We start from the raw sequence: 26,061 nt of genomic DNA on the forward strand, positions 1-26,061 counted from the left end.
CATTTCAAAGGCAAAGAGCCAGCAGCTTCAGGTGTAAAATGAAGCTCCAGTTTGTAGGCTAGTGATTGCTGCTACTGAGATGGCGGAGGGTTTTGAGGGCCGCCTTCTGGCCTAACAGCCCATGGCTGCTTCTTGCCATGTACCCTGGCTCAGATGCTGCGTGAGAGTGGCTGAGGCTCCTGGGCACCTGTGACATTTGATAAAGGCCTTTAACGAACCCTCGCAGGCTTTTCTCGCCAAGGCATTCTGCATGGACAATCGCTGCCTCTAGAACCCCACTGCAGGCTTCTCCTTTTTTTCTTGCCACCCCTCCCACCTGACAGTTGTGAAAAAGAAACATATTTAAACACTGTCCTGAATGGCCCTTTGGAAGTATGAGTGACGGGTCCTGCCACACCTCTCTCGCAGATCAAGTAAATCTGCTGCAGACTGCCTCCGTTTTTCACTGAAGCCGTGTTACAGCTTCAGGGTGCAAACAGACAGAGGAGAAACAGAAAATCACGTCCTTAAAATAACTTGGAGACAAATGTGCACTTTTGCAAACTGTTAAGCAGGGACCGAATATCAACTGAATACTATCCTAATAGTTTGGCCTCATGCACAAGCCTTTTCCTCATCCCAGTGGTGACTGTCTACCCTGGGTAAACCAACATCCTCAATCCCTTATTAGTGACAGTAATCAAAGTGCCAGAGTGTCAGGAGAATCTGAGTGACAGTATTTAAGATTTTTAAGCCTCTCATTATTCTAAATGCACCAGTCAACATGCAAATTACCTTTTCCAGAATACAGCGTATGCAATTCTACTGAGCCTGTTTCCACCTAGGGCCCCCGACCTCCGCTTTTTTCTTAAACCACAGCAAACAAAACTCTAAAAGAACCTCCCTTGGGGCTTCAGATATCGTCCATTTTCCACATTTCCTTTCACAGACTGACATGTTTTTAATACCACATGAGCTCCGGCATCCTAGAGACGGGGGGGAAACCTCCCAATGTTAGCCTCAGCTGGTATTTTCTGACACTGGGAAGACTACTGCACCCATGAATCATGCAATCCTTGCACTACAAGGAGGAAAGTTGTCTCACTGAGTCTCCTGAATGCAGATAAAGACTCTGGCACAGAGTAACGAGGGGACAGAACAGTGAGGGGCCACAATATGCTTCTCCTTGTATATAATTTCCCTCCAGCACTGTATTAAATGTTACCCCCTGGAACGCAGGCAGAGGAGTACCTGGCACCATGGTGTGTTTCTACTTAGAGTTTTGGTTTTCATAGAAAATAAATGATTTTCAAGCCAGTTTCCCTTTTGATTTTAAATAAGAAGACACAGGTCTCCCCTATGATTACTGTTTCTACCTTGTAATGTTTAAGTTGGAACAGCAACATTAAAAACAATGCTGCAAAACTTTGCAAATTTTCTTTTAAAATAAACACAACTGCTGTGGCCATGGCCCCACTGTCAGGCTTTGTCTGGGCAACCCCATGCCAAAGAATTTATCAGCTGGTCAGAAACAGGTATAGTCCCTTTCTCTCTTGTAGACAATGTTATACAATTGTGCCAAAAAAAAAAAAGAAAAGAAATTACAGGTTCTCAAGGAGTTCATTCTTATCTCTTGGACACTACTAAGGGGCCAAAGTAGATCTGAATACAAAAGCTCACTAAAAATTCTACTACATTTCAAAAATCAAATCCATTGTATTTTCTTTAGCTCTTTAAAAAAGTTACATCCTGTAGCCAACTCAACAATAATTCCATTGTAAGTGGACCAAGGTATCAAGCGGGCAATTTTTATATTGGATTAGCATATGGTCCCATCACTTCATGGCAAATAGATGGGGAAAAAGTGGAAACAGTGACAGATCTTATTTTCGTGGGCTTCAAAATCACTGCAGACAGTGATTGCAACCATGAAATTAAAAGATGCCTGCTCCTTGGAAGAAAAACTATGACAAACCTAGACAGCATGTTAAAAAGCAGAGACATCACTTTGCCAACAAAGGTCCATTTACTCAAAGCTGTGGTTTTTCCAGTTGCCATGTATGGATGTGAGAAGTGAAGTAAAGTGAAGTAAAAGTCGCCCAGTTCTATCCAACTCTTTGCGACCCCATGGACTATATAGTCCACGGAATTTTCTAGGCCAGAATACTGGAGTGGGTAGCCTTTCCCTTCTCCAGGTGATCTTCCCAACCCAGGGATCGAACCCAGATCTCGCACACTGCAGCGGGATTCTTTACCAGCTGAGCCACAGATGGAAGCCCCCAGATGTGAGAACTGGACCATAAAGAAGGCTGAGCACCAAAGAATGGATACTTTCGAATTGTGGTGCTGGAGAAAACTCCTGAGAGTCCTTTGGACAGCAAGGAGATCAAACCAGTCAATCGTAAAAGAAATCAACCCTGAATATTCATTGGAAGGACTGATGCTGAAGCTGAAGCTCCAATACTTAGGCCACCTGATGCAAAGAGTCGACTCACTGGAAAAGATTCTGATGCTGGGAAAGAATGAGGGCAGAAGGAGAAGGGGACAACAGAGGATGGTATGGTTGGGTGGCATCACAACTCAATGGACATGAGCTTGAGCAAACTCCAGAAGGTAGTGAAGGACAGGGAAGCCTGACATGCTTCAGTCCATGGGTTTGCAAAGAGTCAGACATGACTTAGCAACTAAACAACAACAACTGGATTTCAGTGGGATGAGACAAAGGAATGGAGCTCGAAAGACAGGGAAGTGAGGGCAAGAAAAGGTAGGAAAACAGATGATATGGGCTAGTTTTCAGTTAGAGCCTGCTCCAGAACTTCAGAAAGCCCCATCAGCCCTTTTCTCATTTCCAATAGATGCACATCCAGGGGAGGAGCTGAAGGGGAAAGATGAGAAGGTGGGAGAGAAAAACTTAAATGTTTAGCCTTGATCTAATCCCTGGGTCTTCCAGAGCTAAGGTGAAGTCTGATCATACATATCATACAAAATGCCTCCTCCTTGCAAAGATGACATATAATAAAATCTGCTATGCGGGTCCATGAGCATAGATGTTTCAAAGTCCTGAACACTGCCTACAAGGAGTTTAACTTCATTTCCTAACCCTGCTTAGTCGCCAACCTGTGTCCGACTCTGCAGCCCCATTGGCTGCAGCCTGCAAGGCTTCTCGGTACATGGAATTTGCCAGGCAAGAATACTGGAGTGGGTTGCCATTCCCTTCTGTAGGGGATCTTCCCAACCCAGGGATAGAACCTGTGTCTCCTGCATCTCCTGCTTGCCAGGCAGATTCTTTACCACTGTGCCACCTGGGAAGCCTATTCTGTAAGTATTAAAACAAAAAACTCCACACATTTCCACTAAATTTTTATTGATGGAATTCAAAATATAATAATAATAACTGTATATAATTTTAAAAACACAGGTCAACTAGGGAAAAGGGAAATCTTTTTTTTTTTTTAAGGGAAATCTTTTTAAGGGGAATAACAAATTGTTTAATTGGTGCTCTGTCACTGTAGCATAGAAACAGCCAGAGACAATATGTAGCTTAATAAGCATGGCTGTGGTCTAATAAAATTTTATTTACTGACTGAAATTTGAATTCCATATATTTTTCATGTGTCATGAAACATTATTTTTGTTTTGATTTTTTCCCAATCACTGGAAAATGCAAACACCATTTTTAGCTCGAGGGCTGTACTAAAACTTGACCACGGGCTCTGCTCTAGATGGCAGCCTCTATTGTAGAAGGTCCCACATTCTGGGATGTGTCTAGTTGCCTGCTCAAAGAACACTCATTTTTGGCAGGTTACTGCAGGATATTGCTGTGGATTTCTTCATCACAGCAAAAGGTTTGTGATAATGACAGGTGATACAAAGTTTGATCCATATCAAAGGTACATTTTCCACTTTGTAATGAGAAGTAGTCTGTGAGTTATACTTGGGATCCTCCGATTATTCTGTTCCCCAAATCTTCCACTATGTGGTTTTAGGTTTGATGCATGATCCTTGCCTGAGTCAATCATTATATTGGAAGTCACAAAATAAATTTGATATGATTTTCAATGGGTACCTAGAATACTGTTTTGTGAATTACATAATCATTTTTTATTGAAACTTCTGGTTTTAAATATTTAGATTGCTTCTATTTTTTTGGTTGCTATCATAAGTACTGCTTTCATTAATATGCTATAGATAAATATTTCTGTATACTATGATGAGTTACTTAAAGGAAATTAGTTGAAGTGAAACTCGGTCATCCACTTTTTAAAGGGATTTGATCCATATTAACAAATTGTGTTTTAGGGAATTATACCAATTTTTGCTCCTATTAAGAGTAATAAGTGCCTGATATATAAGTGCCTTTGTGGCTTACCTGGAAAACAAGCATTAGAACCAAAAGAACCTAAAGCCCATCCATAATGTCACAGGCTTCTTAAGTCATCCAGCCTTGTGTGTAATGGGGGTGAATAAGTGGGAAGGGGATCAGTAAATAAAAAACCACTAAAAAAAAAAAGTGAGAAGTGCCTGATTCCTAACAGTCAGGCAACATTTAAAAAGTTCCATCACCAAACTGATAGATGAAATGGTTTCTAATTATTTTGACTTGTGTTTATTCAATTGTAGTGAGGTTGAAACATTTGTATTTATCCTACCTGGTCATATCCTGGGCTCATTTTTCTACTCATCTTTCCATATTGATCCATAAGAGCTCTTTATATGCTAACGTTGTTAATTCTTTGCCTAATATATGCATTATAAATATTTTTCCCAGATTGTAAAAAGAGGTGTTTTAAAAATATTTAAGTTTACTTGGCTACTTTCCTCCTAAATTGATTAGTTCCTCCATAAGAGGCATAACAAAAACAATTTAGAAATGAGAGAGGAAATGCAAAAAATTATCCAAATGTGGAATTATTTTTCTTTATAAGAACTTAAGCATCTTAAAAGAAAAAGAATTCCCTAAGAAAAGTAAAATTTTACTATCAACATTCAAAATTCTCTTCTGATCTTTTCTATTTACTACATATATAGCTGATTCATGGTGCACAACATATGCATTGCTTTTAATTCATCATTCCATATCTACTTTCTATAATCAGCATAGTTATAAGTGTAATTTTTAATTAACAATATGACATAATGTAATTTTTAATTAACAGCTTGACAATGTAGTTTAGTTCTCACAAACCACTTACGATTTAATTTTTCACTAGAATAAATAGTTTTGCTGTGCACATCCTTTGTATAAATTCTTTCTTGGTTCCTTCAAGGTTAAATTCTTGAGTCAGTTTCAAAAATGAAACTACTTGATTGTCAGGGGAGAAAGGGGTACATTCAGGTTTGGTGTTTTTTGTCAGAACACTCCAGAAGGACTCATTTAACATTTGAGTCCCAGGTATTTGTATGTCACCAGCACAGAATCCGCCTGCAATGCAGGAGACACAGGAGACATGGGTTTGACCCCTGGGTCGGGAAGACCCCCTGGAGATGGAAATGGGAACTCACTCCAGCATTCTTGCCTGGGAAATCCCATGGACAGAGGAGCCTGGAGGGCTACAGTCCATGGGGCTGCAAAGAGTTGGACGCAACTGAGCAGCTAACACTTTCACTTTACAGCCATGTTTAAAAGGGCTTATTTTCCCAAATCCCCAACAATATAGGTTTTGGTAAGTTTATTTATTCTAGCCAAGTCTATGGGTACATTGTGGTACTTGAAGTTATTTTAAGTTGTGCTTCTTCAGGACCAGCATATGTGTAAGACCCATATTATAGTTTTACGTTATGTTTCTTTCACTTATAAACTGTCCATTCCATGCTTTCCTTGTGTCCAGTTCAGCAGTGGAACGTCAGTACTCTTTCTTATTCTTTCTATGTATTGGTCAGAGAGCTTTCAGATACAGCTCACAGTATGTTCGTGCTTTCTTTCCGCTGTCTTCAAAGGCAAGGGCCAAGTTGCCGGCAGGTCTGTGCCCCTGCACTTCAGATATGGTCAAGGTGCCAGGCGAACGTCATGGGGTGACCTGGGACCTCAGGCACCCCTTGTCCTCACCATGGCCAGTATCTGTGGCAGCAGGGTCTCGGGCCCTCCCTTCATAACCTATACTGCCACGGTCATGTCTTCTGCGGATCTGAGGGGAGGAGTGCACCTGGGTGGGGGAGAGAATGGCAGGTAAGGCTGTATTCCTGGCTTTTGCTGACTTGGCTAACATCACCCCTGGGCAGCCCTGCCTCTCTCTGCACGCCTTATCGCCATGGCATCCATATCTTTCATCTTCCACTGAAAACAGGAGCGGCGGTTCTTGAGCCAGACCTGGCTCTGAGTTGGAGGATGAGGACATGAGAAGTGCCCTGGGGTTTCCTCTGAGTAAGGGCTTGCGATGAGCATTAAGCACGAACATTCTTCTAAAAGCAAGGAAAGTGAGAAGATTTTGCCCTCAAGGGAGCATTTGGTGACGTTTAGAGACATTTTCAATGGTCATAATTGGGGGTGCAACTAGTGGGTAGAGGCCAGGAATGCTGCTAAACAACCTGCAACGCACAGGACAGCCCCCCCACAAAACGACCTGGCCAGAAGTGTCCACGGTGCTAAGGGTGAGACGGCCCGTTCTAAAACACAATAACCACTTCCTGTGCCTCTCCTTCTAAATTCAAAGCAAACTATTACACCAAGAGAGAGTATCAGCAACACACACTGAAACAGACCGAATTCAGTCTTGTGCAGGAGGGGAGATTTCATTTAGAGATGTTGGTGGCACTAGTGGTAAAGAACCTGCCTACCAGCGCAGGAGACATAAGAGACAAGGGTTTGATTCCAGGTTTGGGAAGATCCTCTGGAGAAGGGCATGGCAACCCACTCCAGTATCCTTGCCTGGAGGATCCCATGGACAGAGGGAGCCTGGTGGGCAAAGTCCATGGGGTTGCAAAGAGTTGGACACAACTGAAATGACTTCGCACATTTTGTTGTGGCATTTCATATGCCATTTCTCTTACTTGGTCCCAGAACTGGGCGGCTGAAGCCCAAGCTACTGTTATCAACATCCAGATCACAACCGGGAACTTGTGAGCAGGCCTCCTTGGCTCATTGCAGACTCTCAACTGAGGTTTCCCATGAGATGGAAGAGTTGATTAGGGAGACTCAGGAAGCTTATATTGAGCAGCATGAATTAAAAATCACGTAGACATCTGTAGAGGACGCTAGGGTAGAGGGTGGGGGCTGCCAAAGAACTGGGAGGGAAATACGTGGCCAGACTGGTTTGGAGTTAGACCCTGGCACCATAGAGCTAGCTATCTAAGATGGCACCTGCCCTAGAGGAGCTGGGTGATGGCTGATTTTGAACATTTAAAACCTGCTCAAGCGTATTCCAGTAAAACAGACAGAAAACACCCAAACAGGTCTTACCGGGGGTGCTGACGGTGGGGGAGGGGGAGGAGCCCCCAGTGGCGGGGGAGGTGGAGGCAGCGGAGGAGGAGGAGGAGGAGGTGGTGGCGGCACTGGCATATGTCACAGCGTGGGTGTCTCTTTCTTACGAATGGTCCCAAGACAACGGTCTCTGCTCTGGAAAGGAGAAAAGGCAGAGTTTTAAACTTGGATGTCTTTATTCATGCACACGTCACACAAACATACGGATTTTATGGGTAGTTTGATTCACTTGCCATTCATTCACTCTTCTTCAATAAATACAGAATACCCACTGTGAGGCAGGCATTGTGTCTACTGCTGGAGACTGAAAGAAATAGCCAGATTTTAGAGAGAATTAGGTAACAAAACTGATAAAAATTTAGCTATTTATGTCTCAATATAATAGAACATGTTAATACATAAATAGCGACACTTCATTCCATAACAACTATTTCAAGTAACAGATTCTACCTCTTTAAGCATTAAACATCTATCATTTTGGATGCAATTTAAAAGTATTCTGCACATACTCCCATTTTCCTAAGCAGAGCAAATGGAATGAAATTCAACCTTTTCTGAATGATGCAGGCTCAATGGTCACTCAGGTTGCCAGCCCGCAGCCAGGCTTACACGGGCATTAGCTATTTTCCTGCTTCCTTCTGTTGTCACTCTTACTTTTCCTGTTGTTCTTCTGTTGTTGGTTCTACACAATTATCTGGGTGGGAGCCTGATACTTCTCCCCAAAGGCTTTATATCCAGTATTTGCTGCATGGAGGGCTTTGGGGTATGATTCTGCAAATATGGCCATGTTTCCAAGAGTTAATATTGTAGGATGTCTGATCTCCAGATAAATATGGCATTGCTCTGTAGAATGTGTTTGCATGCATATGTCTGTGAATGTTTTAAAATCTAGAAATAGAAATAAACCTCAGACATAAGCAAGCGTAATTTTGTTTTTCTGTCCTTCTATCACTGGAAGACTGGAACAAGGCCTGTGCCTCTGTTTCTTCAATGTAAAATCCCAATTCATTTATAGTATTCTAGCTTTTATTTTCTATTTACCAACAGCCTTTACCGTTTGCAACATGATCCTTATTAGTTATCTATTTTACATATATTAATAGTAGTATGTATATGTCAATCCAACCTTCCTATTTACCTCTCCTTCTTCACCCTCCTCCCATAACCATCAGTTTAGAGCTTATTTTCATTCATTATTCATGGTATAGTTGCCATGAAGACTGAGTTAGCAAATACCTGAACCACCGCTCCTAGAAAAGATACAGGATTAGGCTTATGAGAGAGAGCCTCTGGTAACAAGATTTTTGTCAGCTGATAAACATATAGCTTTGTTTTATATACTTGTGTTACTCATTAAAGATACCTTGTTTCATATAGACTGTTTTATAACTCTTGCCTCTGTGTGTGTGTGTGTGTGTGTGTGTGTGTGTGTGTGTGTGTGTGTGTGTTCAATTGCTCAGTCATGTCTGACTCTTTGCAGCCATGGACTGTAGCCTGTCAGGCTCCTCTGCCAGTGGAATTTCCCAGGCAAGAATACTGGAGTGGGTTGCCATTTCCTCCTCCAGGGGATCTTCCCAACCCAGGGATCAAACTCATGCCCGTGTGTCTCCTGTACTGGCAGGCAGATTACTTTTCACTACCACCACCTGGGAAGCTCTTTATATTTTTCTCCATAAGGCACGTCATAGCCTTGCTGCATTCAGAAGCACTAAGCATCACCTCACTACAATGGAAACGAAATCACCAACAACATGCACAACATTTTGAAAAACATGGTGGTAAGAAGAATGTGAACAGGACACTTGTTTACTGGGTGAAAGTTGTAACCAGAAGGCAGAGTGCTGCCTTGTTCAACTTCAGTTGGGAACCTGGGTATGATGAAGCAGGAAGGATAAATGTACAGAATAGGTAATTAGCAAACTGTGGAATCCATGAATAATGAGGACTGACCCCTTTTTGTTGTGACTTTTTGAAACCCCTATACGCACTCAGGACTGCATTAGGTACCTACAAATGCTGTTTTATTTAATCCTTTCAACAATTCTGTGGTAGACATTGACATTTCCATAAAGAACCAAATTTTGTCTCAGAGAGTTGATGTAGTTTCTACTAAGTTTCAGAAAGAGTATCAGAGCTTCATAAGAGCCCTGTCCTTTCTGATTCAAAACTGCATTTGTTTTATTAACTTGGTATAATTCAGATCATATTACTTCTCTGCTTCCATCTTGCAAAGATCTTGAAGTATTTCTGAGACCCTTGGGTGAAAAGGACCTTCTACAGGAAAGTATAACTCTTCCATGTGCTCCCCCTCTAACCTTAGCATCCTTTATTTTCCATCTAGGTTTACCTTTACAAATCTGAGAGTGACCAGGTGTCACTGGGTTTCTGTCTCGCTGAAATCAAAGGAATGATTTTTCAAGCTCTAACATGAAAGCATATTTTTTACATCTAGCACTTGATGGTGGTAAAGGCTTTTTCTTGACAGATATAATAATTAAGCAATTATCTAGAGCATAATTTGTTAAAATCTGACAGTAAAGAATGCAGAGCTCCAGGAAGTCACAGGCTGTACCCTGAGCTCTTTGATGCTTTGCGCTCTCCCAATACATTAAAAAATGTCATTTTGCTCTGTAGTGTATTAAAAGTGATTAGGATAAAAAAAAGCCAGATTCTCAAAGGCTTTCATATTTTCTCCCAACTCATGAAATAGTCCTGAAAATCAGCATCAAGATGTAGGTAAGACAGTCAAACACTGTTAGAGGAGAGGGTGGCAAATGGAATATAGAGCACTGTTAACACATGAGACTCTGACTCTGGGGGACAGTGCTGGTAGTACAATCAGACCTGGGTTCTACCTCTGCCACTGCTTTTTCCCAGTTGTGTGGCTTCAGTCAAGTTACTGACTTGGTCAAAAAGTTCATTCAAAAAGTTCATTCGGGTTTTTCCCATAGAATGCTATGAAAAACCCAAATGGACCTTTTGGCCAACCCCACACTTAACCCGTCTCACTTCATTTGTAAAATAGTTACCATGCTTAATTCTTAGTTTGTTATCACAATTAAAACAAAGAATATAATACAGGTCCTGACACAAAGTAGACGCTTAACTGAAGCTGCATTTATCTTACCACATGCCCTCCTTCACTGCCACAATAACTATAATAAAAGGTGGAGGAGAATAAATGCCCCAAGAGAGGTGTGGGGTGCCAAGGAATGTTATCATCAATTCAAACACAAGGAAGGGGGACCAAAAATAAACACTTCGTAGAAACTATTGCATTTTTCAACAGGTAGAAAGGTGGCTGTAAGAGTCGGTTCCTGTTGAAGAAGGGGCACATCAGCAGAGATAACAGAAGTAGAAGCATGCAAGCAGCTGGGAGACTTTACATGTTTGGAAGAGAATAAGAAAAGGCTGGAACCACAGAGGAGCTTCAAGACACTATTCTGCAAGTGTCTCCTTCCTTGGGTCGAGGTGGGACATCTGGCGTGTGGCCGTCTACCATCTTTTGAACACTTTTCCTAAGCCTGAGGAATTTCTTCTATTGCAAGTCCTGCCTCCCTCAGCCAGAAGCCATGAATTCCTGTTCCTAGCACCGCTTGCAGGCAGAGAACTGACCACTGTGACCATGGACTCAGAGGTGAGGAAACAGTGGAAGGTAAGGTGTGGAGAAGCCAGGCCAATGGGAGAGAAGACCTGGGCCTGAAGCAGGAGCGCTCCCTCAACTCTGGCTGCTTGATATGCAATGGTTATGCAAGTCCAGTGTTGACCAGATTTTCCCATTCCCCCCCCGCCCAACCCAAAGTCCCCATATCCAGACTTTCGTGTGAAACCCAATTTTGAAGTAAAACCAAATAAAAGCATTTTTGAAAACCAGTGGGTCAACAGAACATGTCTGCAGGTCATCCAAGGACACACAAGATGCCAGAAGCCAACTGCTTTATAGGGAGCCAGTGAGGGGTGGGTCTGGGGCAGAAGAACTGATGCCTGCTTAGTACAGGTGATGACCTTTCTCGTCTACCCATCCCCTCCTCTCCCCTTCATTCCCTACTTGATCAATCTGTCCTCATTCAGAGAGAGAGATGGACTGAGCTTGCCTATGTTTTTATATTAAAAAGTTAAATATGTATGTATACCAGCTGAGCTTTATGAGTTATTTCAGAGAGAAATAACTCAAGGTCAACAATTTTACATACTAGTTGCTCTTGTCATAATCACTTTTCTCCTTGAGAATAGTTTGTCAGATCACAGCTGTTCACAAATAGAAAATGTGCCTACTTTTTAACATATAAGCAAGGATTACTGCTACTATTTGACAAAAGTGTCTTTTGCTGGTTCTAAAAATACATTAGAATAGGAATCTGAAAATAAGGTTCTCTGGGCACTCATAACTTTTTTATGTTTTGACACTGTCCAACTGAATTCCTTGTTTCTTTGGTTATGAAGTCAGGAAAAGAGAAGAGAGATTTGTCACCTCTGAACTAATGCAGGTGGGAGAACCCTGTGAGGCCATTCATCTCTCACATCAAGGTTTCAGCAGGGTCCTGACACTCTATCAATCAGTCATTTATTTATCAAAGGTGCTTCGTGGCCAGAAAATCACAACCCAAGAGTGCATGAGCAAGCATACAAGGCACACACAAAGAGGTTCTCTAAAAATACGTGGTAAAACTGCCAAAGTTATAACTAAAAGAATAAAGAACTTTAAAAAATCTTCTCTCCAGGTAATGGTGAAAATGATTTACAAGTGGTCACTTTCTGTTGTCACTTCCTCATTGTTTCAGAGCGAATTCTCTGGGCAGAGTCCTCTCCTGGGACTTCCCACCTGGAAGCTCTCATGCCCCACCCTCCACCCTGCTCAGTGAAGACTGCCCACTTATTGGGCAAGTGGAAGCTGGGGCTCTAACCCTCAACAGTACAAAATTCCTAGAATATTTAGCCTTTTGGGGGTAATAGGGCATGTTGATCTGAGTAGGAAAGGAAGCAGGGGATAGGGCAGGGGGAAATAAAAAGCACAGGATAAAATAAATTCTTGAACATTGGTGTTCTAGATTATAGTAAGATAAGTTAGTCCTGACACAACCCTTGCTATGTGCCAGGCCCTATCCTTAACACTTTTCATATATAAACCCGTTTAAGCCCCACAGTATCCTAATCAGATGGATAATACTATTACTGCTATCTCTCAGATGAGGAAATTGAGGCCCAGAGAGGTTAAGAAACCTGCTTAAAGTAACAGAGTGAACTACTGGAAGAGCTGGCATTCAAATCTGAGGTGTCAGGCTCAAGAGTCCATGCTCTTAAGCATCATATTAACTTAAATCACTTGTAAATCTATGACTTTTATAGTTTTTACCACATCCACACACCACCTGAACTTTCAGTTAATTGTTACTTTGCAAAAGAAACTTTAAATTATTACCATAAATGGAAGTCAATACCACTTGCCATCAATAGATAGTGATAATAAAAATCAACTTAATGATTATTAAAATAAAATGTTCACCTGTATACCATCTAAACTCATTTCAGGCTTTCTTAGAGGTACCTAAACCTTGGTCCTTTGGGGAACAGTGGTCTGGAGCAGCATTTCCCAACTGTGATGGAGGATAAATTGCCCAAGGGGTCCTGTTAAAATGTAGATTCTGATTCAATAGGTCTGGGGTGGGGCCTGAAATTCTGCATTTCTAACAGATTTCCAGGTGGGGCCTAAAGTGCTGATCTGGGAACCACACCTTGAGTAGCTCTAGAATGTTGTAAGAACACGTGGTCTCCACCTCAGACCTACATTTTCGAGTCTCTCGCCAACAAGAGATTTTGTGCTCACTGAAGTCTGAATAGCCCTGTTCTTTAACAACCAGGATGATGAAATGCCCTGCCCCACATAGATGGAAGTTGTGTCCTCTACTGAGAAGGTTCTTTCTTCTGTAGACCCAGTTCATCTCAGCAGGCTGAAAATGGAACTCTACTTAGGACTGGAGTTGACACACAAAGGAGAGAGAAACGGAGCTGAGCGCCATTCACCTTTCACACAGGCGACATGAAGGGCTTCCCACACCTGAGATACACAAGTGCCAACCACAGCTCCTGAAGCTGAATCTGTTCAGGTCTGACTGGATGTGACAGTTAATTATCTGCTGAAATACTTCCCAGGCGGCACTAGTGGTAGAAGAACCTGCCTGCCAATGCAGGAGACGTAAGAGACTCTGGTTCGATCCCTGGGGTGGGAAGATCCCCCGGAGGAGGGCATGACAACCCATTCCAGTATTGCCTGGAGAATCCCATGGGCAGAGGAGCCTGGTGGGTTACAGACCACAGGGTTGCAAAGAGTCAGACGCGACTGAAGTGACTTAGCAGGCACACACATGAAATGCTTCAAGGGTGAATGCACATGGTCCATGAGTGTTGTAAAACCAAGATAAACTTTAACCACAACCTAATATGAAAGCTACTAAGTCATATCTACAATGAGCTCAGAAATTGGTTTCCTTCTATAAGACTCTTACTGAATCACAAATTTGTTCCCAAATCATTGAATTCATTATAATAACTGAACAGTATTAGGTGAAAGGATATAAATAAAGATATTGGTAATATTTATCATTGACTCAGGCATTTAAGTTATCACTAAATGCCACAAAAATCATTGTCTGTGTGGTTCCCAAGAGTGAAAGGAGAAAATATTGATTTCATCTTTTCTTTTTTTTTTTTTTTTGCTGTATTGAATTAGCTAAAAGAAGAATGAGGCTAATTAAAAATACATGATATTAATCACACATTTATAAGCAAGCCTCATTTTATATAACAGCTATGCTTCTGAAAAATGGCATCTCTAATTTTGGAAAAATCGAGCTATGCTTTAAGGATACAAAAGGAGGTTATTATTCAGTGGAAATCCATAATCAATGTTATAAAATAACGAGTCATTTTATAAAATAAACTACCATCTCTCTAATCTATTATATCATCACTGGAAAAGACCTTGATGCTGGGAAAGACTGAAGGCAAACGGAGAAGGGGGTGGCAGAGGATGAGATGTCTAGATAGCATCACCAACTCAGTGGACATGAATTTGAGCAAATTCTAAGAGATAGTGAAGGACAGAGGAACCCAGCTTGCTGCAGTCCACCGGGTGGCAAAAAATCAGACATGACTTAGCGACTGAACAACAACAAACAACAAGAGATTTTATAAGGAAGATGTTTTCTACTTTCTAAGGCTGAGGTGGTCACTTTTCCCCTGGGACTGTGAATACTCTTAAAATGCTGTTCTGAGATTCACTGAGGAAATAATGTACCGACTGGAGAGGGCCACAGGGAACAAGTCTACAAGACACATCCTTTCTGATCTAGTTTTACCTCCGAGACCTCAGATGAGTTAAAGAATTTTCACAGTAGGAATAACTGCTGCAACTTGGGCCAGATAAGGATTCCTGGTTCAAGTTCTGGTGCCTCTCGTTCCCTGTCCAGCTTGAAGTTCTGCTAGAACCTCAAGCAACCTGCAGCCAGGAGGCATCATCAGCTCTGTCACCTGGCACATTCTGTCCCACAGCAGCGAGCACACTTCACTGAGAGCCAAGCCTGATACACTCTGGAAGTCTCACCTCTCAGACGACACAGCATCACTCCCTGATTCACACAGGCTCCTTTCCTAAAGGCTCTTTGCTATGGAGTCCAGTTCTCCATCTCATCCTCCAATCAGCTCTACAAATCCTACCCTTTGCTCACACTGCATTTGTGACATTGTTATATCCTTTATATCTCTGTGTGTTTGCCCATGCTATGCAGGCTGCATATGATGGCTTTCGCCACCTGGAAAATTCCCACCAATCCTTTAAAACACCCTCAGGTGCCAACTTTGCACAGATTTTCTTCTCCCTTTGTCACAGCTAACTGCTCCAATAGTACTTTGTTCACAATTTTATTACGGCATTGGGGACTCTGGCAATTTTCTTTCACATGTCGATGTGTCTCCCATCACTGGACCATGGGCTCCTTGAAGTTTCAAAGATAGGAACTACGTCTTAGGTATCTTGATATTGCCAAGGCCAAAGGTAATGCTGAATACCATTGTTTTGGTGTTGCTATGGGGAGGAAATAGAAAACATACATATCAGAGGTCATGCCAACTACTCAAGCAAAAGATGGAGACATGGCTTGGCAGCAGCACATTTATTGTGTCTACAGATGAAATCATTATCTTGACACTTTGAGAAAAATATTACCAACTAAAATAGGAAGGGAAGAGATGGGCAGGAGAAATTTCTGTCAAACTGGGTAGCCTTTCCCTTCTCCAGGGGATCTTCCCAACCCAGGAATCAAACCCTTGTCTCCTGCATTACTGGTGGATTCTTTACCAGCTGAGCCTCAAGAGAAGTTCAGGCCTTATTATGGTACAGGAATAAAATATCTTCTGGATGTAGGATTCTCAAAGTTTACAGAGCTCCCTGGAAAAGCTTCACTTGACATGTTAGAAATACTGTCATCAGAGAAGAATAGTTTAACAGTTGGGAGAACAGGTCTCTAGCTCTGGTTTTAATGGTCATCCGTTTCTCCATCTATAAAAATGTAAAGCATGTTCTTTCTTCCCTGATTTGCATTAGTGTAAGGACCAAATAAGTACTTTGAGATAAGCATTAAACAAATAAAAAATAGTCTATAGTCCTCTCTAAAAAGCAATATTCTTTCAAATGTAATTTTTAAATTAAGGATATGGTCGCTTCTTGGCAAAGGAGACACTTGGCCTACAGGGCAGCAGAGATGAGACTTTAGTCTTTTAAATTAGAAAACACTTTTCAAGACAACACTGAGTTCAAGGAGGTCTTCTGGTTTTCAGATCGTAGAGTGAAAACATCTCTGTTCCTTCCTTTTCTTGGAAACTGTTTCAAAATAGGAAGGAAGGGGAATCTCAGAAATGTAATCTCGATTGTGGGGAGGAAAAACTAGATTTCTGTCACCCTGAATTTCAGTAAATGAGACAGAGCTGCCTGATGCTCAGAACAGCCAAATACAGAGTACAGGTAAGGTGGTGTAGCCTACAGCGTAGAGGGCAGGCCTGCGGCTGCGGGCCTCACAGTGTCATTCTCCAAAATGAAAAGCACTGGCTCCTACAAGGAAGCTGGTGAGGAAATCGCAGCAGCACTTGTTTAGAACAATGGAAAAGGGTGTGTGGGACAGCACAGGGGTGATCTTAGACCCTAGACATACCGGGGAACATGGAAGGAGGCAAAGACAAGCCATTCCAGCAGGTGTACTGCTAGAAATGAGGGAGGGCGAGGGAGAGAGTAAATCACGAGCTGTCTAAAGCCTCTCTCTCTCTTTCTTCTCCTCTCTCCCTGCCCTCACCCTCTGTCATAAGGAGTGCTTCTCTGACCCAAAGAGAACTCTGCCTGGTCTAGAACCTGCCCTGGTCTTCTCCTCGCATAATTATCCTGCAAATAGTTGGTCTAGACTTCCCTGGTGACTCAGATGATAAAGAATCTGCTGCAATACAGGAGACCCAGGTTCAATCCCTGGGCTGAGAAGATCCCCTGGCGAAAGGAATAGCAACCCACTCTAGTATTTTTGCCAGGAGAGTTCCATGGACAGAGGAGCCTGGCAGGCTATAGTCCACAGGGTCTCAAAGAGTCGGACATGACTGAGTGACTAACACAAACACAAAAAGCATACAATTTATTCTACAATGAATACTCAACAAGGAACCAATAAAGAGAACCAGCACAAGATCTACACACAAAAAAAAACTAGAAAGAAAAAGTCGGGAAAGGAATAGGACAAAGGATAGGTGATAGATGAAAAACACAAGAAAACACACTGCTGTGAATAGATGAAAACAGTGACAAGGAGTAAAACAATCAACTGGAAGAATTTTATGAGACTAGCTGTGAGAAAGACTCAATTTATACTGTATATTGTTTTTACATTTTTATACTTTCTGAAGTATATATCTTGGGCATTGCTTCCCAGGTGGTGCAATGGTAAAGAATCCACCTGCCAATGCAGGAGACACAGGTTTGACTCCTGGGTCAGAAAGCTCCCTTGGAGGAGGGCATGGCAACCCACTTCAGTATTCCTGTCTGGAAAATTCCATGGACAGAGATGTCTGTCAGGCTATAGTCCATCAGGTTGCAAAAGAGTCCGACACAACTGAGCACATATATGCCCACATCGTGGGCATTACTACCCACTGCAAAAAAGCTTTGGACTCCTTTCTTTACTTGGGACAATTGTGGAGAAGTATTTTTTTTTAATATTTTACATTATCTTAGGAGACCCCTCTACATCTAAAAGGTAAATACAAATGAATAAATGAGTAAAGAAAAACATAAATTTGTCTTGACCATTTGGTCTAAGTAAGCTGGATCTACAAAGAACAATACTGCGAGCTGACTGTGGGCTTTGCTGGCCAGGTCCTGCATGCAGACCTCCACAAAAGCTGTAACCACTCCTATAGCCAGTCACTAATGTCAAAGTGACTGACCAAGTGGGCTCAGAAGACAATCAAGAATAGAGTAAAATAATTTTCCTCAAACTAATCCATAACCCCTAAGGTTTAATTCTTCTGTTAATACATGGTTATTATACAATGAGGAAGAGTTCTAAAACATCATTGCCCATTAGGCATGAATTATTTGTGAGTTGGTTCCATTTGTAACTAGTCATTCGTGTAACTAGTCATTCGTTAAATGGGAGTAAAACAAGAGAGCACCATAACTGGGAGGGGGGGAACAGGTCTGAAAAGACAGTAGGTGGCTTTCTTTCTCCAGTCCCCAAATAATGCACTCCTAGGTCTTACAGACAGGTATCTGGACCCATCATTCTTCGGGATTCATAATTTAAGGCATTCGTAATTTACATAGACAACATCAAAATGACTACAGGTCAACCACCATTACTTAAAACCATTACTCAAAACTCACTGACCATCCATGACCACCAGGAATGCACAACATCAGACATAAACCCAGATTTGATTTAGCCTTCTTCCTTCTACAAGTCTGCAGGTGAATTTCTAAAACCTTAGGACATACACAGTTGGGTGAAAACCAGAAAAAAAGTCACACACAAGCTGTTAAAATGCAGGAAAAAATGTTCACTTGCTCGTCCTCGTTTTAGGCAGTTATCTCACCTGTTTGTGAAGCTTCTTCATTCTTCCTCTGAAATACTGGGGAGCAACATGATGAACAAAAATGTTTCATTCAAAAGTTTAGAAGAATATTAGAACAAAAAACAGCTCTAAGGAATACAGCAGACTTAAAATCTATCTCTACATCATTGAAAGGAAATACAACTACATCTCTGGTCTTTTTTCTTGGTTCTACCATATGAGAAGAAAAAAATGTCTCTTCTTCTACTAGGGTCATAATTATTTACGTCAGACACATAGCAAAGGGGCCAGAGTCTTTTTTTTTTTTTACTATGTTTATTCACCGGGCAGATATTGTTGATGATTTCATACAGATGTGCCTGGCTGGGAGAGCTCTTTGTTAAACAGTTCATTAGCAAAACAATAGCCCACATGTACGAAGCAGATTTCTTGTGTTAACAATTCTGATTGTTATTTACATAATTATCTTCCATCCCCCCCAAGTAGCTCTTTATGACAGACACTAATCCCCATTTCACAGATAAGGAAACAAAGGCTCAAAGATGTAAAGTCATAGCCCGAGATCAAATAGTTGGAACTTGACAAAGCCACATTCACCCCAAGTGAACTGCTCCTAAGCGTGTGCACTCTCCACTGCTTCACCCAGCTTCTGACAAGCATCTCGGCCTTGGCACAGTCAATGCAGAAAGTATTTACTGAGCTTCTTCCATGTGTTAGGCACTATGATAGCCACTGAGTGAAACTATAAACATGAATATCAAGTAATTAATGAATACTTGACAAAAAGATAAATCTATAGATACATGGCTCCTATCCAGGAATGATAGCTCATAACACTTGCAGCTGCTGTTTAGTTGCTAAGTCATGTGCAACTCTTTTATGACTCCATGGACTGTAGCCCACCAGGCTTCTCTGTCCATGGGTTTTCCCAGGTAAGAATACTGGAGTGAGTTGCCATTTCCTTCTCCAGGGGATCTTCCCAACCCAGGGATCAAATCAGGTCTCCTGCATTGGCAGGCAGATTCTTTACCACTGAGCCACCTGGGAAGCCCTATAATATTTACATATTGAAAGCTACTATGTGCCAGGCACTTCGCTAGAATGGCAGAATAAAAGGGGGAAAAAAGAGGTAACAATAAAGCATATGGTATATAAAAGGCACAAAATAAATTCCAATATATCAGTAATCATAATAACTATAAACAGATTATTAGCTTCTCCTACTAAAGGACAAAGATATTCAAATTGATTTAAAAATTAACTGTATTTCCTTTACAAGGAACACAGCTAAAACAAAGTGATGTTTAAAACTTTGAAAATAAAACAATGAAAACAATACTCAAGTAGACACTAAAAATTGGTACAGAACCCTCATAATTTGCTGGTGAAAATGTAAAATGGAGCAGCCACTTTGGAAGTGTCTGTAAGTTCCTCACAACATTAAACAGAATTACCATAAGATCAGCAACTGCACTCCAACATATCTCCAAGAGAAATGAAAACATTTGCCTACACAAAAACTTATACATGAAAGTTTATAATAGCATTGCTTAATATAGCCGAAGAGTAGAAACAGCCCAAACATCAATCGAGTGGATAAACAAAATGTAGTATGGCTGTGCTATTATTTAGCAATAAAAAGGAATGAAGTACTGACACATGCTATAGCATGGATAAATGCAAAAGACAGTATGCTAAGAAGTCAATCATATACTGCATGATTCCATTCATATGAAATTTCAGAATGGATAAATCCAAAAAAAAAAAGTAGATTAGTAGTTGTCAGGGCTGAGGAGAGGGGTATGGGAAGGGACGTCTAATGGATTTCTTTCGAGGATGATAAAAATGTTCTGGAATTAAGATGATGGTGTTAGTTGTGTGATTGTGTGAATATTCTAACAACCACTGAATTGAATACTTTAAAAGAGTGAATTTTATGGTATGTGAATTATATTGTAATAAGGCTGCTTTTTTATTTTTTAAGTTGTGCAGCATGATTAATATCAGGCAAAGCAGAATCCAGGGCAAAAACATATAAATAGAAATATCAAGTGTTCTGGAAATATAAATGAAAAGATAATTAATTGCTTCCATGGCTTATGGACCATGAAAAGCATAAGAAACCTCTGAGTCAGGTCTTCGGTGATTGAAGGGAGTGGGGAGGGAATGAGCAAAGCTTTGCCATGTAGGCATGTATGCGGTGTGTGGCAAACAGTCCCAGTGAGCATGGTGTTCACAGAGCTAGGCTGTTCAGGAGTCTGAGCTTTATTTCTTTTAATTTTTTAAAAAAGGAGACATGTTAGATGCAGCATTTTACATACAGCACCCTAGGGGCCATTGTGGAAAATGAATTATAGGGAGAAGAAGTAGCAAGCAGGTAGATCTATCTGGGGATTCACACAAGCAAGGATGGATATTTATTTGAATTAGAGTAACTGCAGTGGGGTAGAGCCAAGGAGGATAAAAATTTGGATGTTGGAGATGGGTGGGGAGAGAAGATCCTAGGATAACCCCACGGCTCCTTGCCAAGACAATCTAGTATTAATTAAGAAAGACAGGAACAAATGTGTGGGTGTTGGGGGTGGTGCATAGGAGGGGAGAAGTGAGTTTAATTTGAAGCATATGAGGTCCTTTTGGCAAATGGAAATTTGGATCTGAAATTTAGAAAAGAAGCAAGGCTGGTAACAGAGGTTTAGGAATCTACATAAGACAGCTGGGTGTGTTTCATTTTCTAATGTTAATTGCATGAAAAACTAAAAAAGTGTAACATTTTAAATTACTGAGTCACGTTTTGTAGTTTCTAATTAAGTCAAGGACATAATTAGACAGGCTAATTATGGAGGTCTTGTCAAGTGGTTGATAATTCTTGTTGCCTACTCAATAACCATTTCCTCTTCTTCCTTAGAGCAACTGCCATAGTTGGAGGGGGGTGGGGTGGGGGAAGCAGTTGCAGTTTACCTAGCTAAAACTATCTGATTTTTCAGATTTTACATTTTAGAGCATTTTGGCCAATGTGTGACATTGTATCAGTTAGGATTACATTCAGCAGCCAAAACAAACAAAACAAAAAGCAATGCACACATGAGAATCTGGCTTAAACAGATACAAGTGTGTCTTGTAGAAATAGACTCCCAAGAAACAAAGTCCAGGGCTGATCAGTTCAGTTCAGTTGTGACACCATTTTGGCCAATGAGATGTAGCCAGAAGTAGCTGGAGAGGCCATCACTTTCTATATTAAAAGGCAAAGCCTCCCTAAAAGAAGGGCCCTCACTCTTTAGGTATTTATACCTTTCTTTTCTCCTCACCTGGGGCTTCCCTGGTGGCTCAGACGGTTAAGAATCTGCCTGTAATACAGGAGACCCAGGTTCAATCCCTGGGTTGGGAAGTCCCCCTGGAGAAGGAAATGGCCACCCACTACAGTATTCATGCCTGGAGAATTCTATGGACAGAGGAATCTGGTGGGCTAGAGTCCATGGGACTGTAAAGAGTTGGACATGACTGAGCGACTAACACACTTTCTTCTTGCCTAAAGATGTAAGCCTAGAGATACGGCAGCCATATTGTGACCATGAAGCAACTAGATTTCAGATGATGTTCTACATGGTGAGGATAGTGAAGCAGGAAGATAGAAAGAGGCTGATTCTCTGATAACACTGTTGGAGCTCCTTCTTCAGCCAAGACTGCAGCCATGAAATTAAAAGACACTTGCTCCTTGGAAGAAAAGTTATGACCAAACTAGACAGCATATTAAAAAGCAGAGACATTATTTTGCCAACCAAGGTCCATCTAGTCAAAGCTATGGTTTTCCCAGTGGTCATGTATGGATGTGAGAGTTGGGCTATAAAGAAAGCTGAGCACTGAAGAATTGATGCTTTTGAACTGTGGTGTTGGAGAAGACTCTTGAGAGTCCCTTGGACAGCAGGGAGATCTAACCAGTCCATCCTAAAGAAAATCAGTCCTTCATTGGAAGGACTGATGCAGAAGCTGAAACTCCAATACTTTGGTCACCTGATGCGAAGAACTGACTGGTTTGAAAAGACCCTGATGCTGGGAACGATTGAAGGTGGGAGGAGAAGGGGATGACAGAGGATGAGATGGTTGGATGGCATCACGGGCTCAATGGACATGAGTTTGAATAAACTCTGAGAATTAGTGATGGACAGGGAGGCTTAGCGTGCTACAGTCCATGGGGTTGCAAAAAGTCGGATATGACTGAGCAACTGAACTGAACTGATCAACCCTGGACTTTCTTTCTTGGGAGTCTATTTCTACAAGACACACTTGTATCTGTTTAAGCCAGATTCTCATGTGTGCATTGCTTTTTGTTTTGTTTGTTTTGGCTGCTGAATGTAATCCTAACTGATACAAATCATATTTGGGCTAATATATACATTAATATATACATTATATATATATAATATATACATTATATATATATATAACACGAGACTAAAAAGACAAGTCCATTATTTCAAGTACTAAAAAAAAAGTTTAAAAATCAAATATCACTTATTCTTACTACCAAGAGGTAATAAATGTCTTAAGGGGCCTAAAAGATAGTACAGAGCACTGGATATTTATTTTTCCAAACAGTAGCTAAAGGGAGATTATGGGATTACCAGTATTAAGAAAATTCATGAACACATCTATTAACGAGTATACATGCATGATGACACCTTTGGACTTTTTCTGGATAAAGTAAACTGATCTGGCTCATTTATATAGGTTCTATCAGAACCAATGTTCTTAAAGATAGGACTGTTCACCTGATTCTCACAAGAACTATAATGTTTGGAAGAAAGAATCTTTCTACTCTCCCAGGAACTCAGTAAGCACAGCTAAGGAAACAGTACATCCCCCAACCACTGTGTTCTGGCCCTTCACAGAAGAGCTTCTATAGGGTTGTGCTCTGGGAGTATGTCTCCAGAACTGCAGTCAGTAACGTTCTAGGAAACACTTATTATTATTACCTTCCACCACAAAATTTCCATTGTCTTCATGAAAGGAACCATGTTGAAGACTTTGGTCTCTATGGCAACAGAGACTTTGAGGACTCGCCAGGAGAAAGCCATCCCAAGTTCCAGGACCAGGAAAAGCTGTGTAACTGATCTCTTTTTATCTCATGGTCACTGTGGATCAGGTAACTATTTGTGTTTCCCTCTTTGTTTTGGCTACTGGGAAGCTCTGACAAATTTTTAATCTCATCTCCAGAGACTAGACCAAACCTTAAACTCATCTCTAGAAATTACCTGCACCTTATAACATAATCTTGTTCACTAAACTACCTCTAATTTTATCTTTTTCAAAATAATTGTATTTATTTAGTTTTGGCTGTGCTGGGTCTTCCTTGTGTGTGGGCTTTTCTCTAGTTGCAGTGCAAGGACTTCTCATTGCAGTGGCTTCTCCATGAGCTCTAGGGCACATGGGCTCGGTAGTTGTGGCTCCTGGGTTCCAGAGCACAGGCTCAGTAGTTGTGGCACATGGAATTAGTTGCTCTATGGCATGTGGAATCTTCCCAGAATAGGGATTGAACCCATGTGTCCTGAATTCTGGGATTCTTTACCTGGATTCTTTACCACTGAGCCACCAGGGAAGCCCCCTTCTAATTTTATGTTGCTTTTTAATCTGTGTGTTCTCTTTACTGCTGTTTCATTATCTATTAATCTGATGTTGTTAACTCCTTTAATGCTTTATGGAACGAAGAGCATTTCAGGCAAAATTTTTTTAAAACATCAGATGATAACGACAATAATAATAATAGCTAATTTATTGACGTTGCTATGAACCAAGCACTGTCGTAGGTTTAACTTAGGTTATTTACCCTAAATAGGAGATAAGTAGTATTATTACTAGGTCCACTCTACAGATGAAAAAACTGAGACACAGAAAGGTGAAGTAATTTGTCCAATGTCATACAACCAAGTGATGAATGCAAGATTCAAACCCAAATATTTTGAATTACAAACATTTTACAAAAGAAGAAATAATTATATTTAATTTCTAAAAGAAGCAGAGGCATTCTGATCCTATAGGCTGAGCTTAACATCCTTCAGCTTTAAAGGAGATGTCAATTGTACAATCATGCCTGATGATCCATATTTACAGAGAGGAATAAGACATTAAAAGTCAAAAGGACAGTTAATCCAAATTGGCTTTTGGTCTTTAAATATGAATATATCCATTCATTCACTCACTCATTCACTATTCATCACCTGCCACCAATGATGCAGGTGCTGGGAAGAGGTGAAGCAGACATAGTTCCTGCCCTCCAGGAGTGCACGTGCAATAAAGGAGAGTCAGACAGGTAAAGGGCATCTTGGACTTATGAGCTGGCTGACAGAACCAGAGCAGGGCGTGGCATGATCATTCCCAGAGTGGTTTACCTCTTGGCCCCTGTGTCCATCTGATAACAGGAGTGCTCAGTCGCTCAGTTGTGTCCAACTCTTTGCGACCCCTTAGATTGTAGCCCACCAGGCTCCTCTGTCCATGGGATTTTCCAGGCAAGAATACTGGAGTGGGTTTCCATTTCCTCCTTCAGGGGATCGTCCTGACTCATGGATTGAACCAGTGTCTCCTAGTTTCCTTAATTTCCTGCATTGGCAGGTGGATTCTTTACCACTGCAAAGCCTGATAATGGGAGTAGGAAGAATCAGCTCCCTTACAGGACTGTTGGATTGATTTCATATGTAGAAAGCTCTTAGCCTAGCCAGGCACAAAAGCCTCCAGGACAAGGCAGCCTTTGGCTCTTCAGGCATAGTGGATGGCAGCCTGGGCATCTTGGTCTGACACACACCTGCACCCATTTGGACACAAGTTCTCACAAGCTCTCTACTGCCCCCTTAGCTACTCCGCAGCACCGAAGGCTTACAGTCCATCAACAGGGCTGGCGCTTCCTTTCTGCATGCGGCCATCTCACGTTCAGTGTCTCGCTGAAGTACATCGCCCACACAGGATGAATATTCCTTCAAGATGCACTCGAAAATCTTCCACAGTGTCTGGCCCACATAATGCTCCCCAGGCATTTTTGCCACATTTGCTCTGCATCACTTATCTCTTTGGCACTTCAGCAAGGTAGTTCACCACATGATTCCCCTGCTGCAAAATGGATCGGGTTCCTGCTTGGGCAGGTCGAAGGAAAGACCCAACTAGAATTGCAAAGGGGAAGTTTCAAGTGCACTCTTGGCTGAAGTCAGTGAGAAAACACATGTGCTGCACCTGCTCGGCATCAGCTGGGAATCGTCTGTCTCTTGGGTTTTGTGCTAGGGCTAAATAAGAAGCAATTAATCATTTTCTCACCAACCCTAACTCATATTTAATAGTTCCCTCTCAAAGTCTCTTTTGTCATGCTCTCAGCAGAGTCAGTCAAACACTACGACTCCTTTCTAAATATTCCCGCAGCCAGATGGCAGGAACACTGTGACGTGGCAAAACTCGCCTAAAGATAACTTGGTGATGCAGAATCACGCTGGATGGCACTCGGCAAAGCACATCCATCCAGATACCTCTTTAGCTGCCCGACTTAATCCGGCTTCTCCAAACCAAAACTTTCCAGTTCCAAAAGC

At 41.5% G+C, this 26,061-nt stretch overlaps 1 protein-coding gene across 1 annotated transcript in view; it reads right to left on the reverse strand.

Moving 5' to 3' along the window:
• Positions 1-26,061, reverse strand: part of WIPF3 (WAS/WASL interacting protein family member 3) — a 78,272-nt gene that overhangs the window by 49,227 nt on the left and 2,984 nt on the right. The window contains exon 2 of the mRNA XM_065938727.1: positions 7,376-7,531. Within this exon, the coding sequence (XP_065794799.1) occupies positions 7,376-7,474 (99 nt within the window). The 5' untranslated portion in view covers positions 7,475-7,531. The remainder of the gene's footprint in view (positions 1-7,375; positions 7,532-26,061) is intronic.

The sequence above is a fragment of the Muntiacus reevesi genome, chromosome 6, assembly GCF_963930625.1.
Source record: "Muntiacus reevesi chromosome 6, mMunRee1.1, whole genome shotgun sequence".
NCBI classification, from domain to species: domain Eukaryota; kingdom Metazoa; phylum Chordata; class Mammalia; order Artiodactyla; family Cervidae; genus Muntiacus; species Muntiacus reevesi.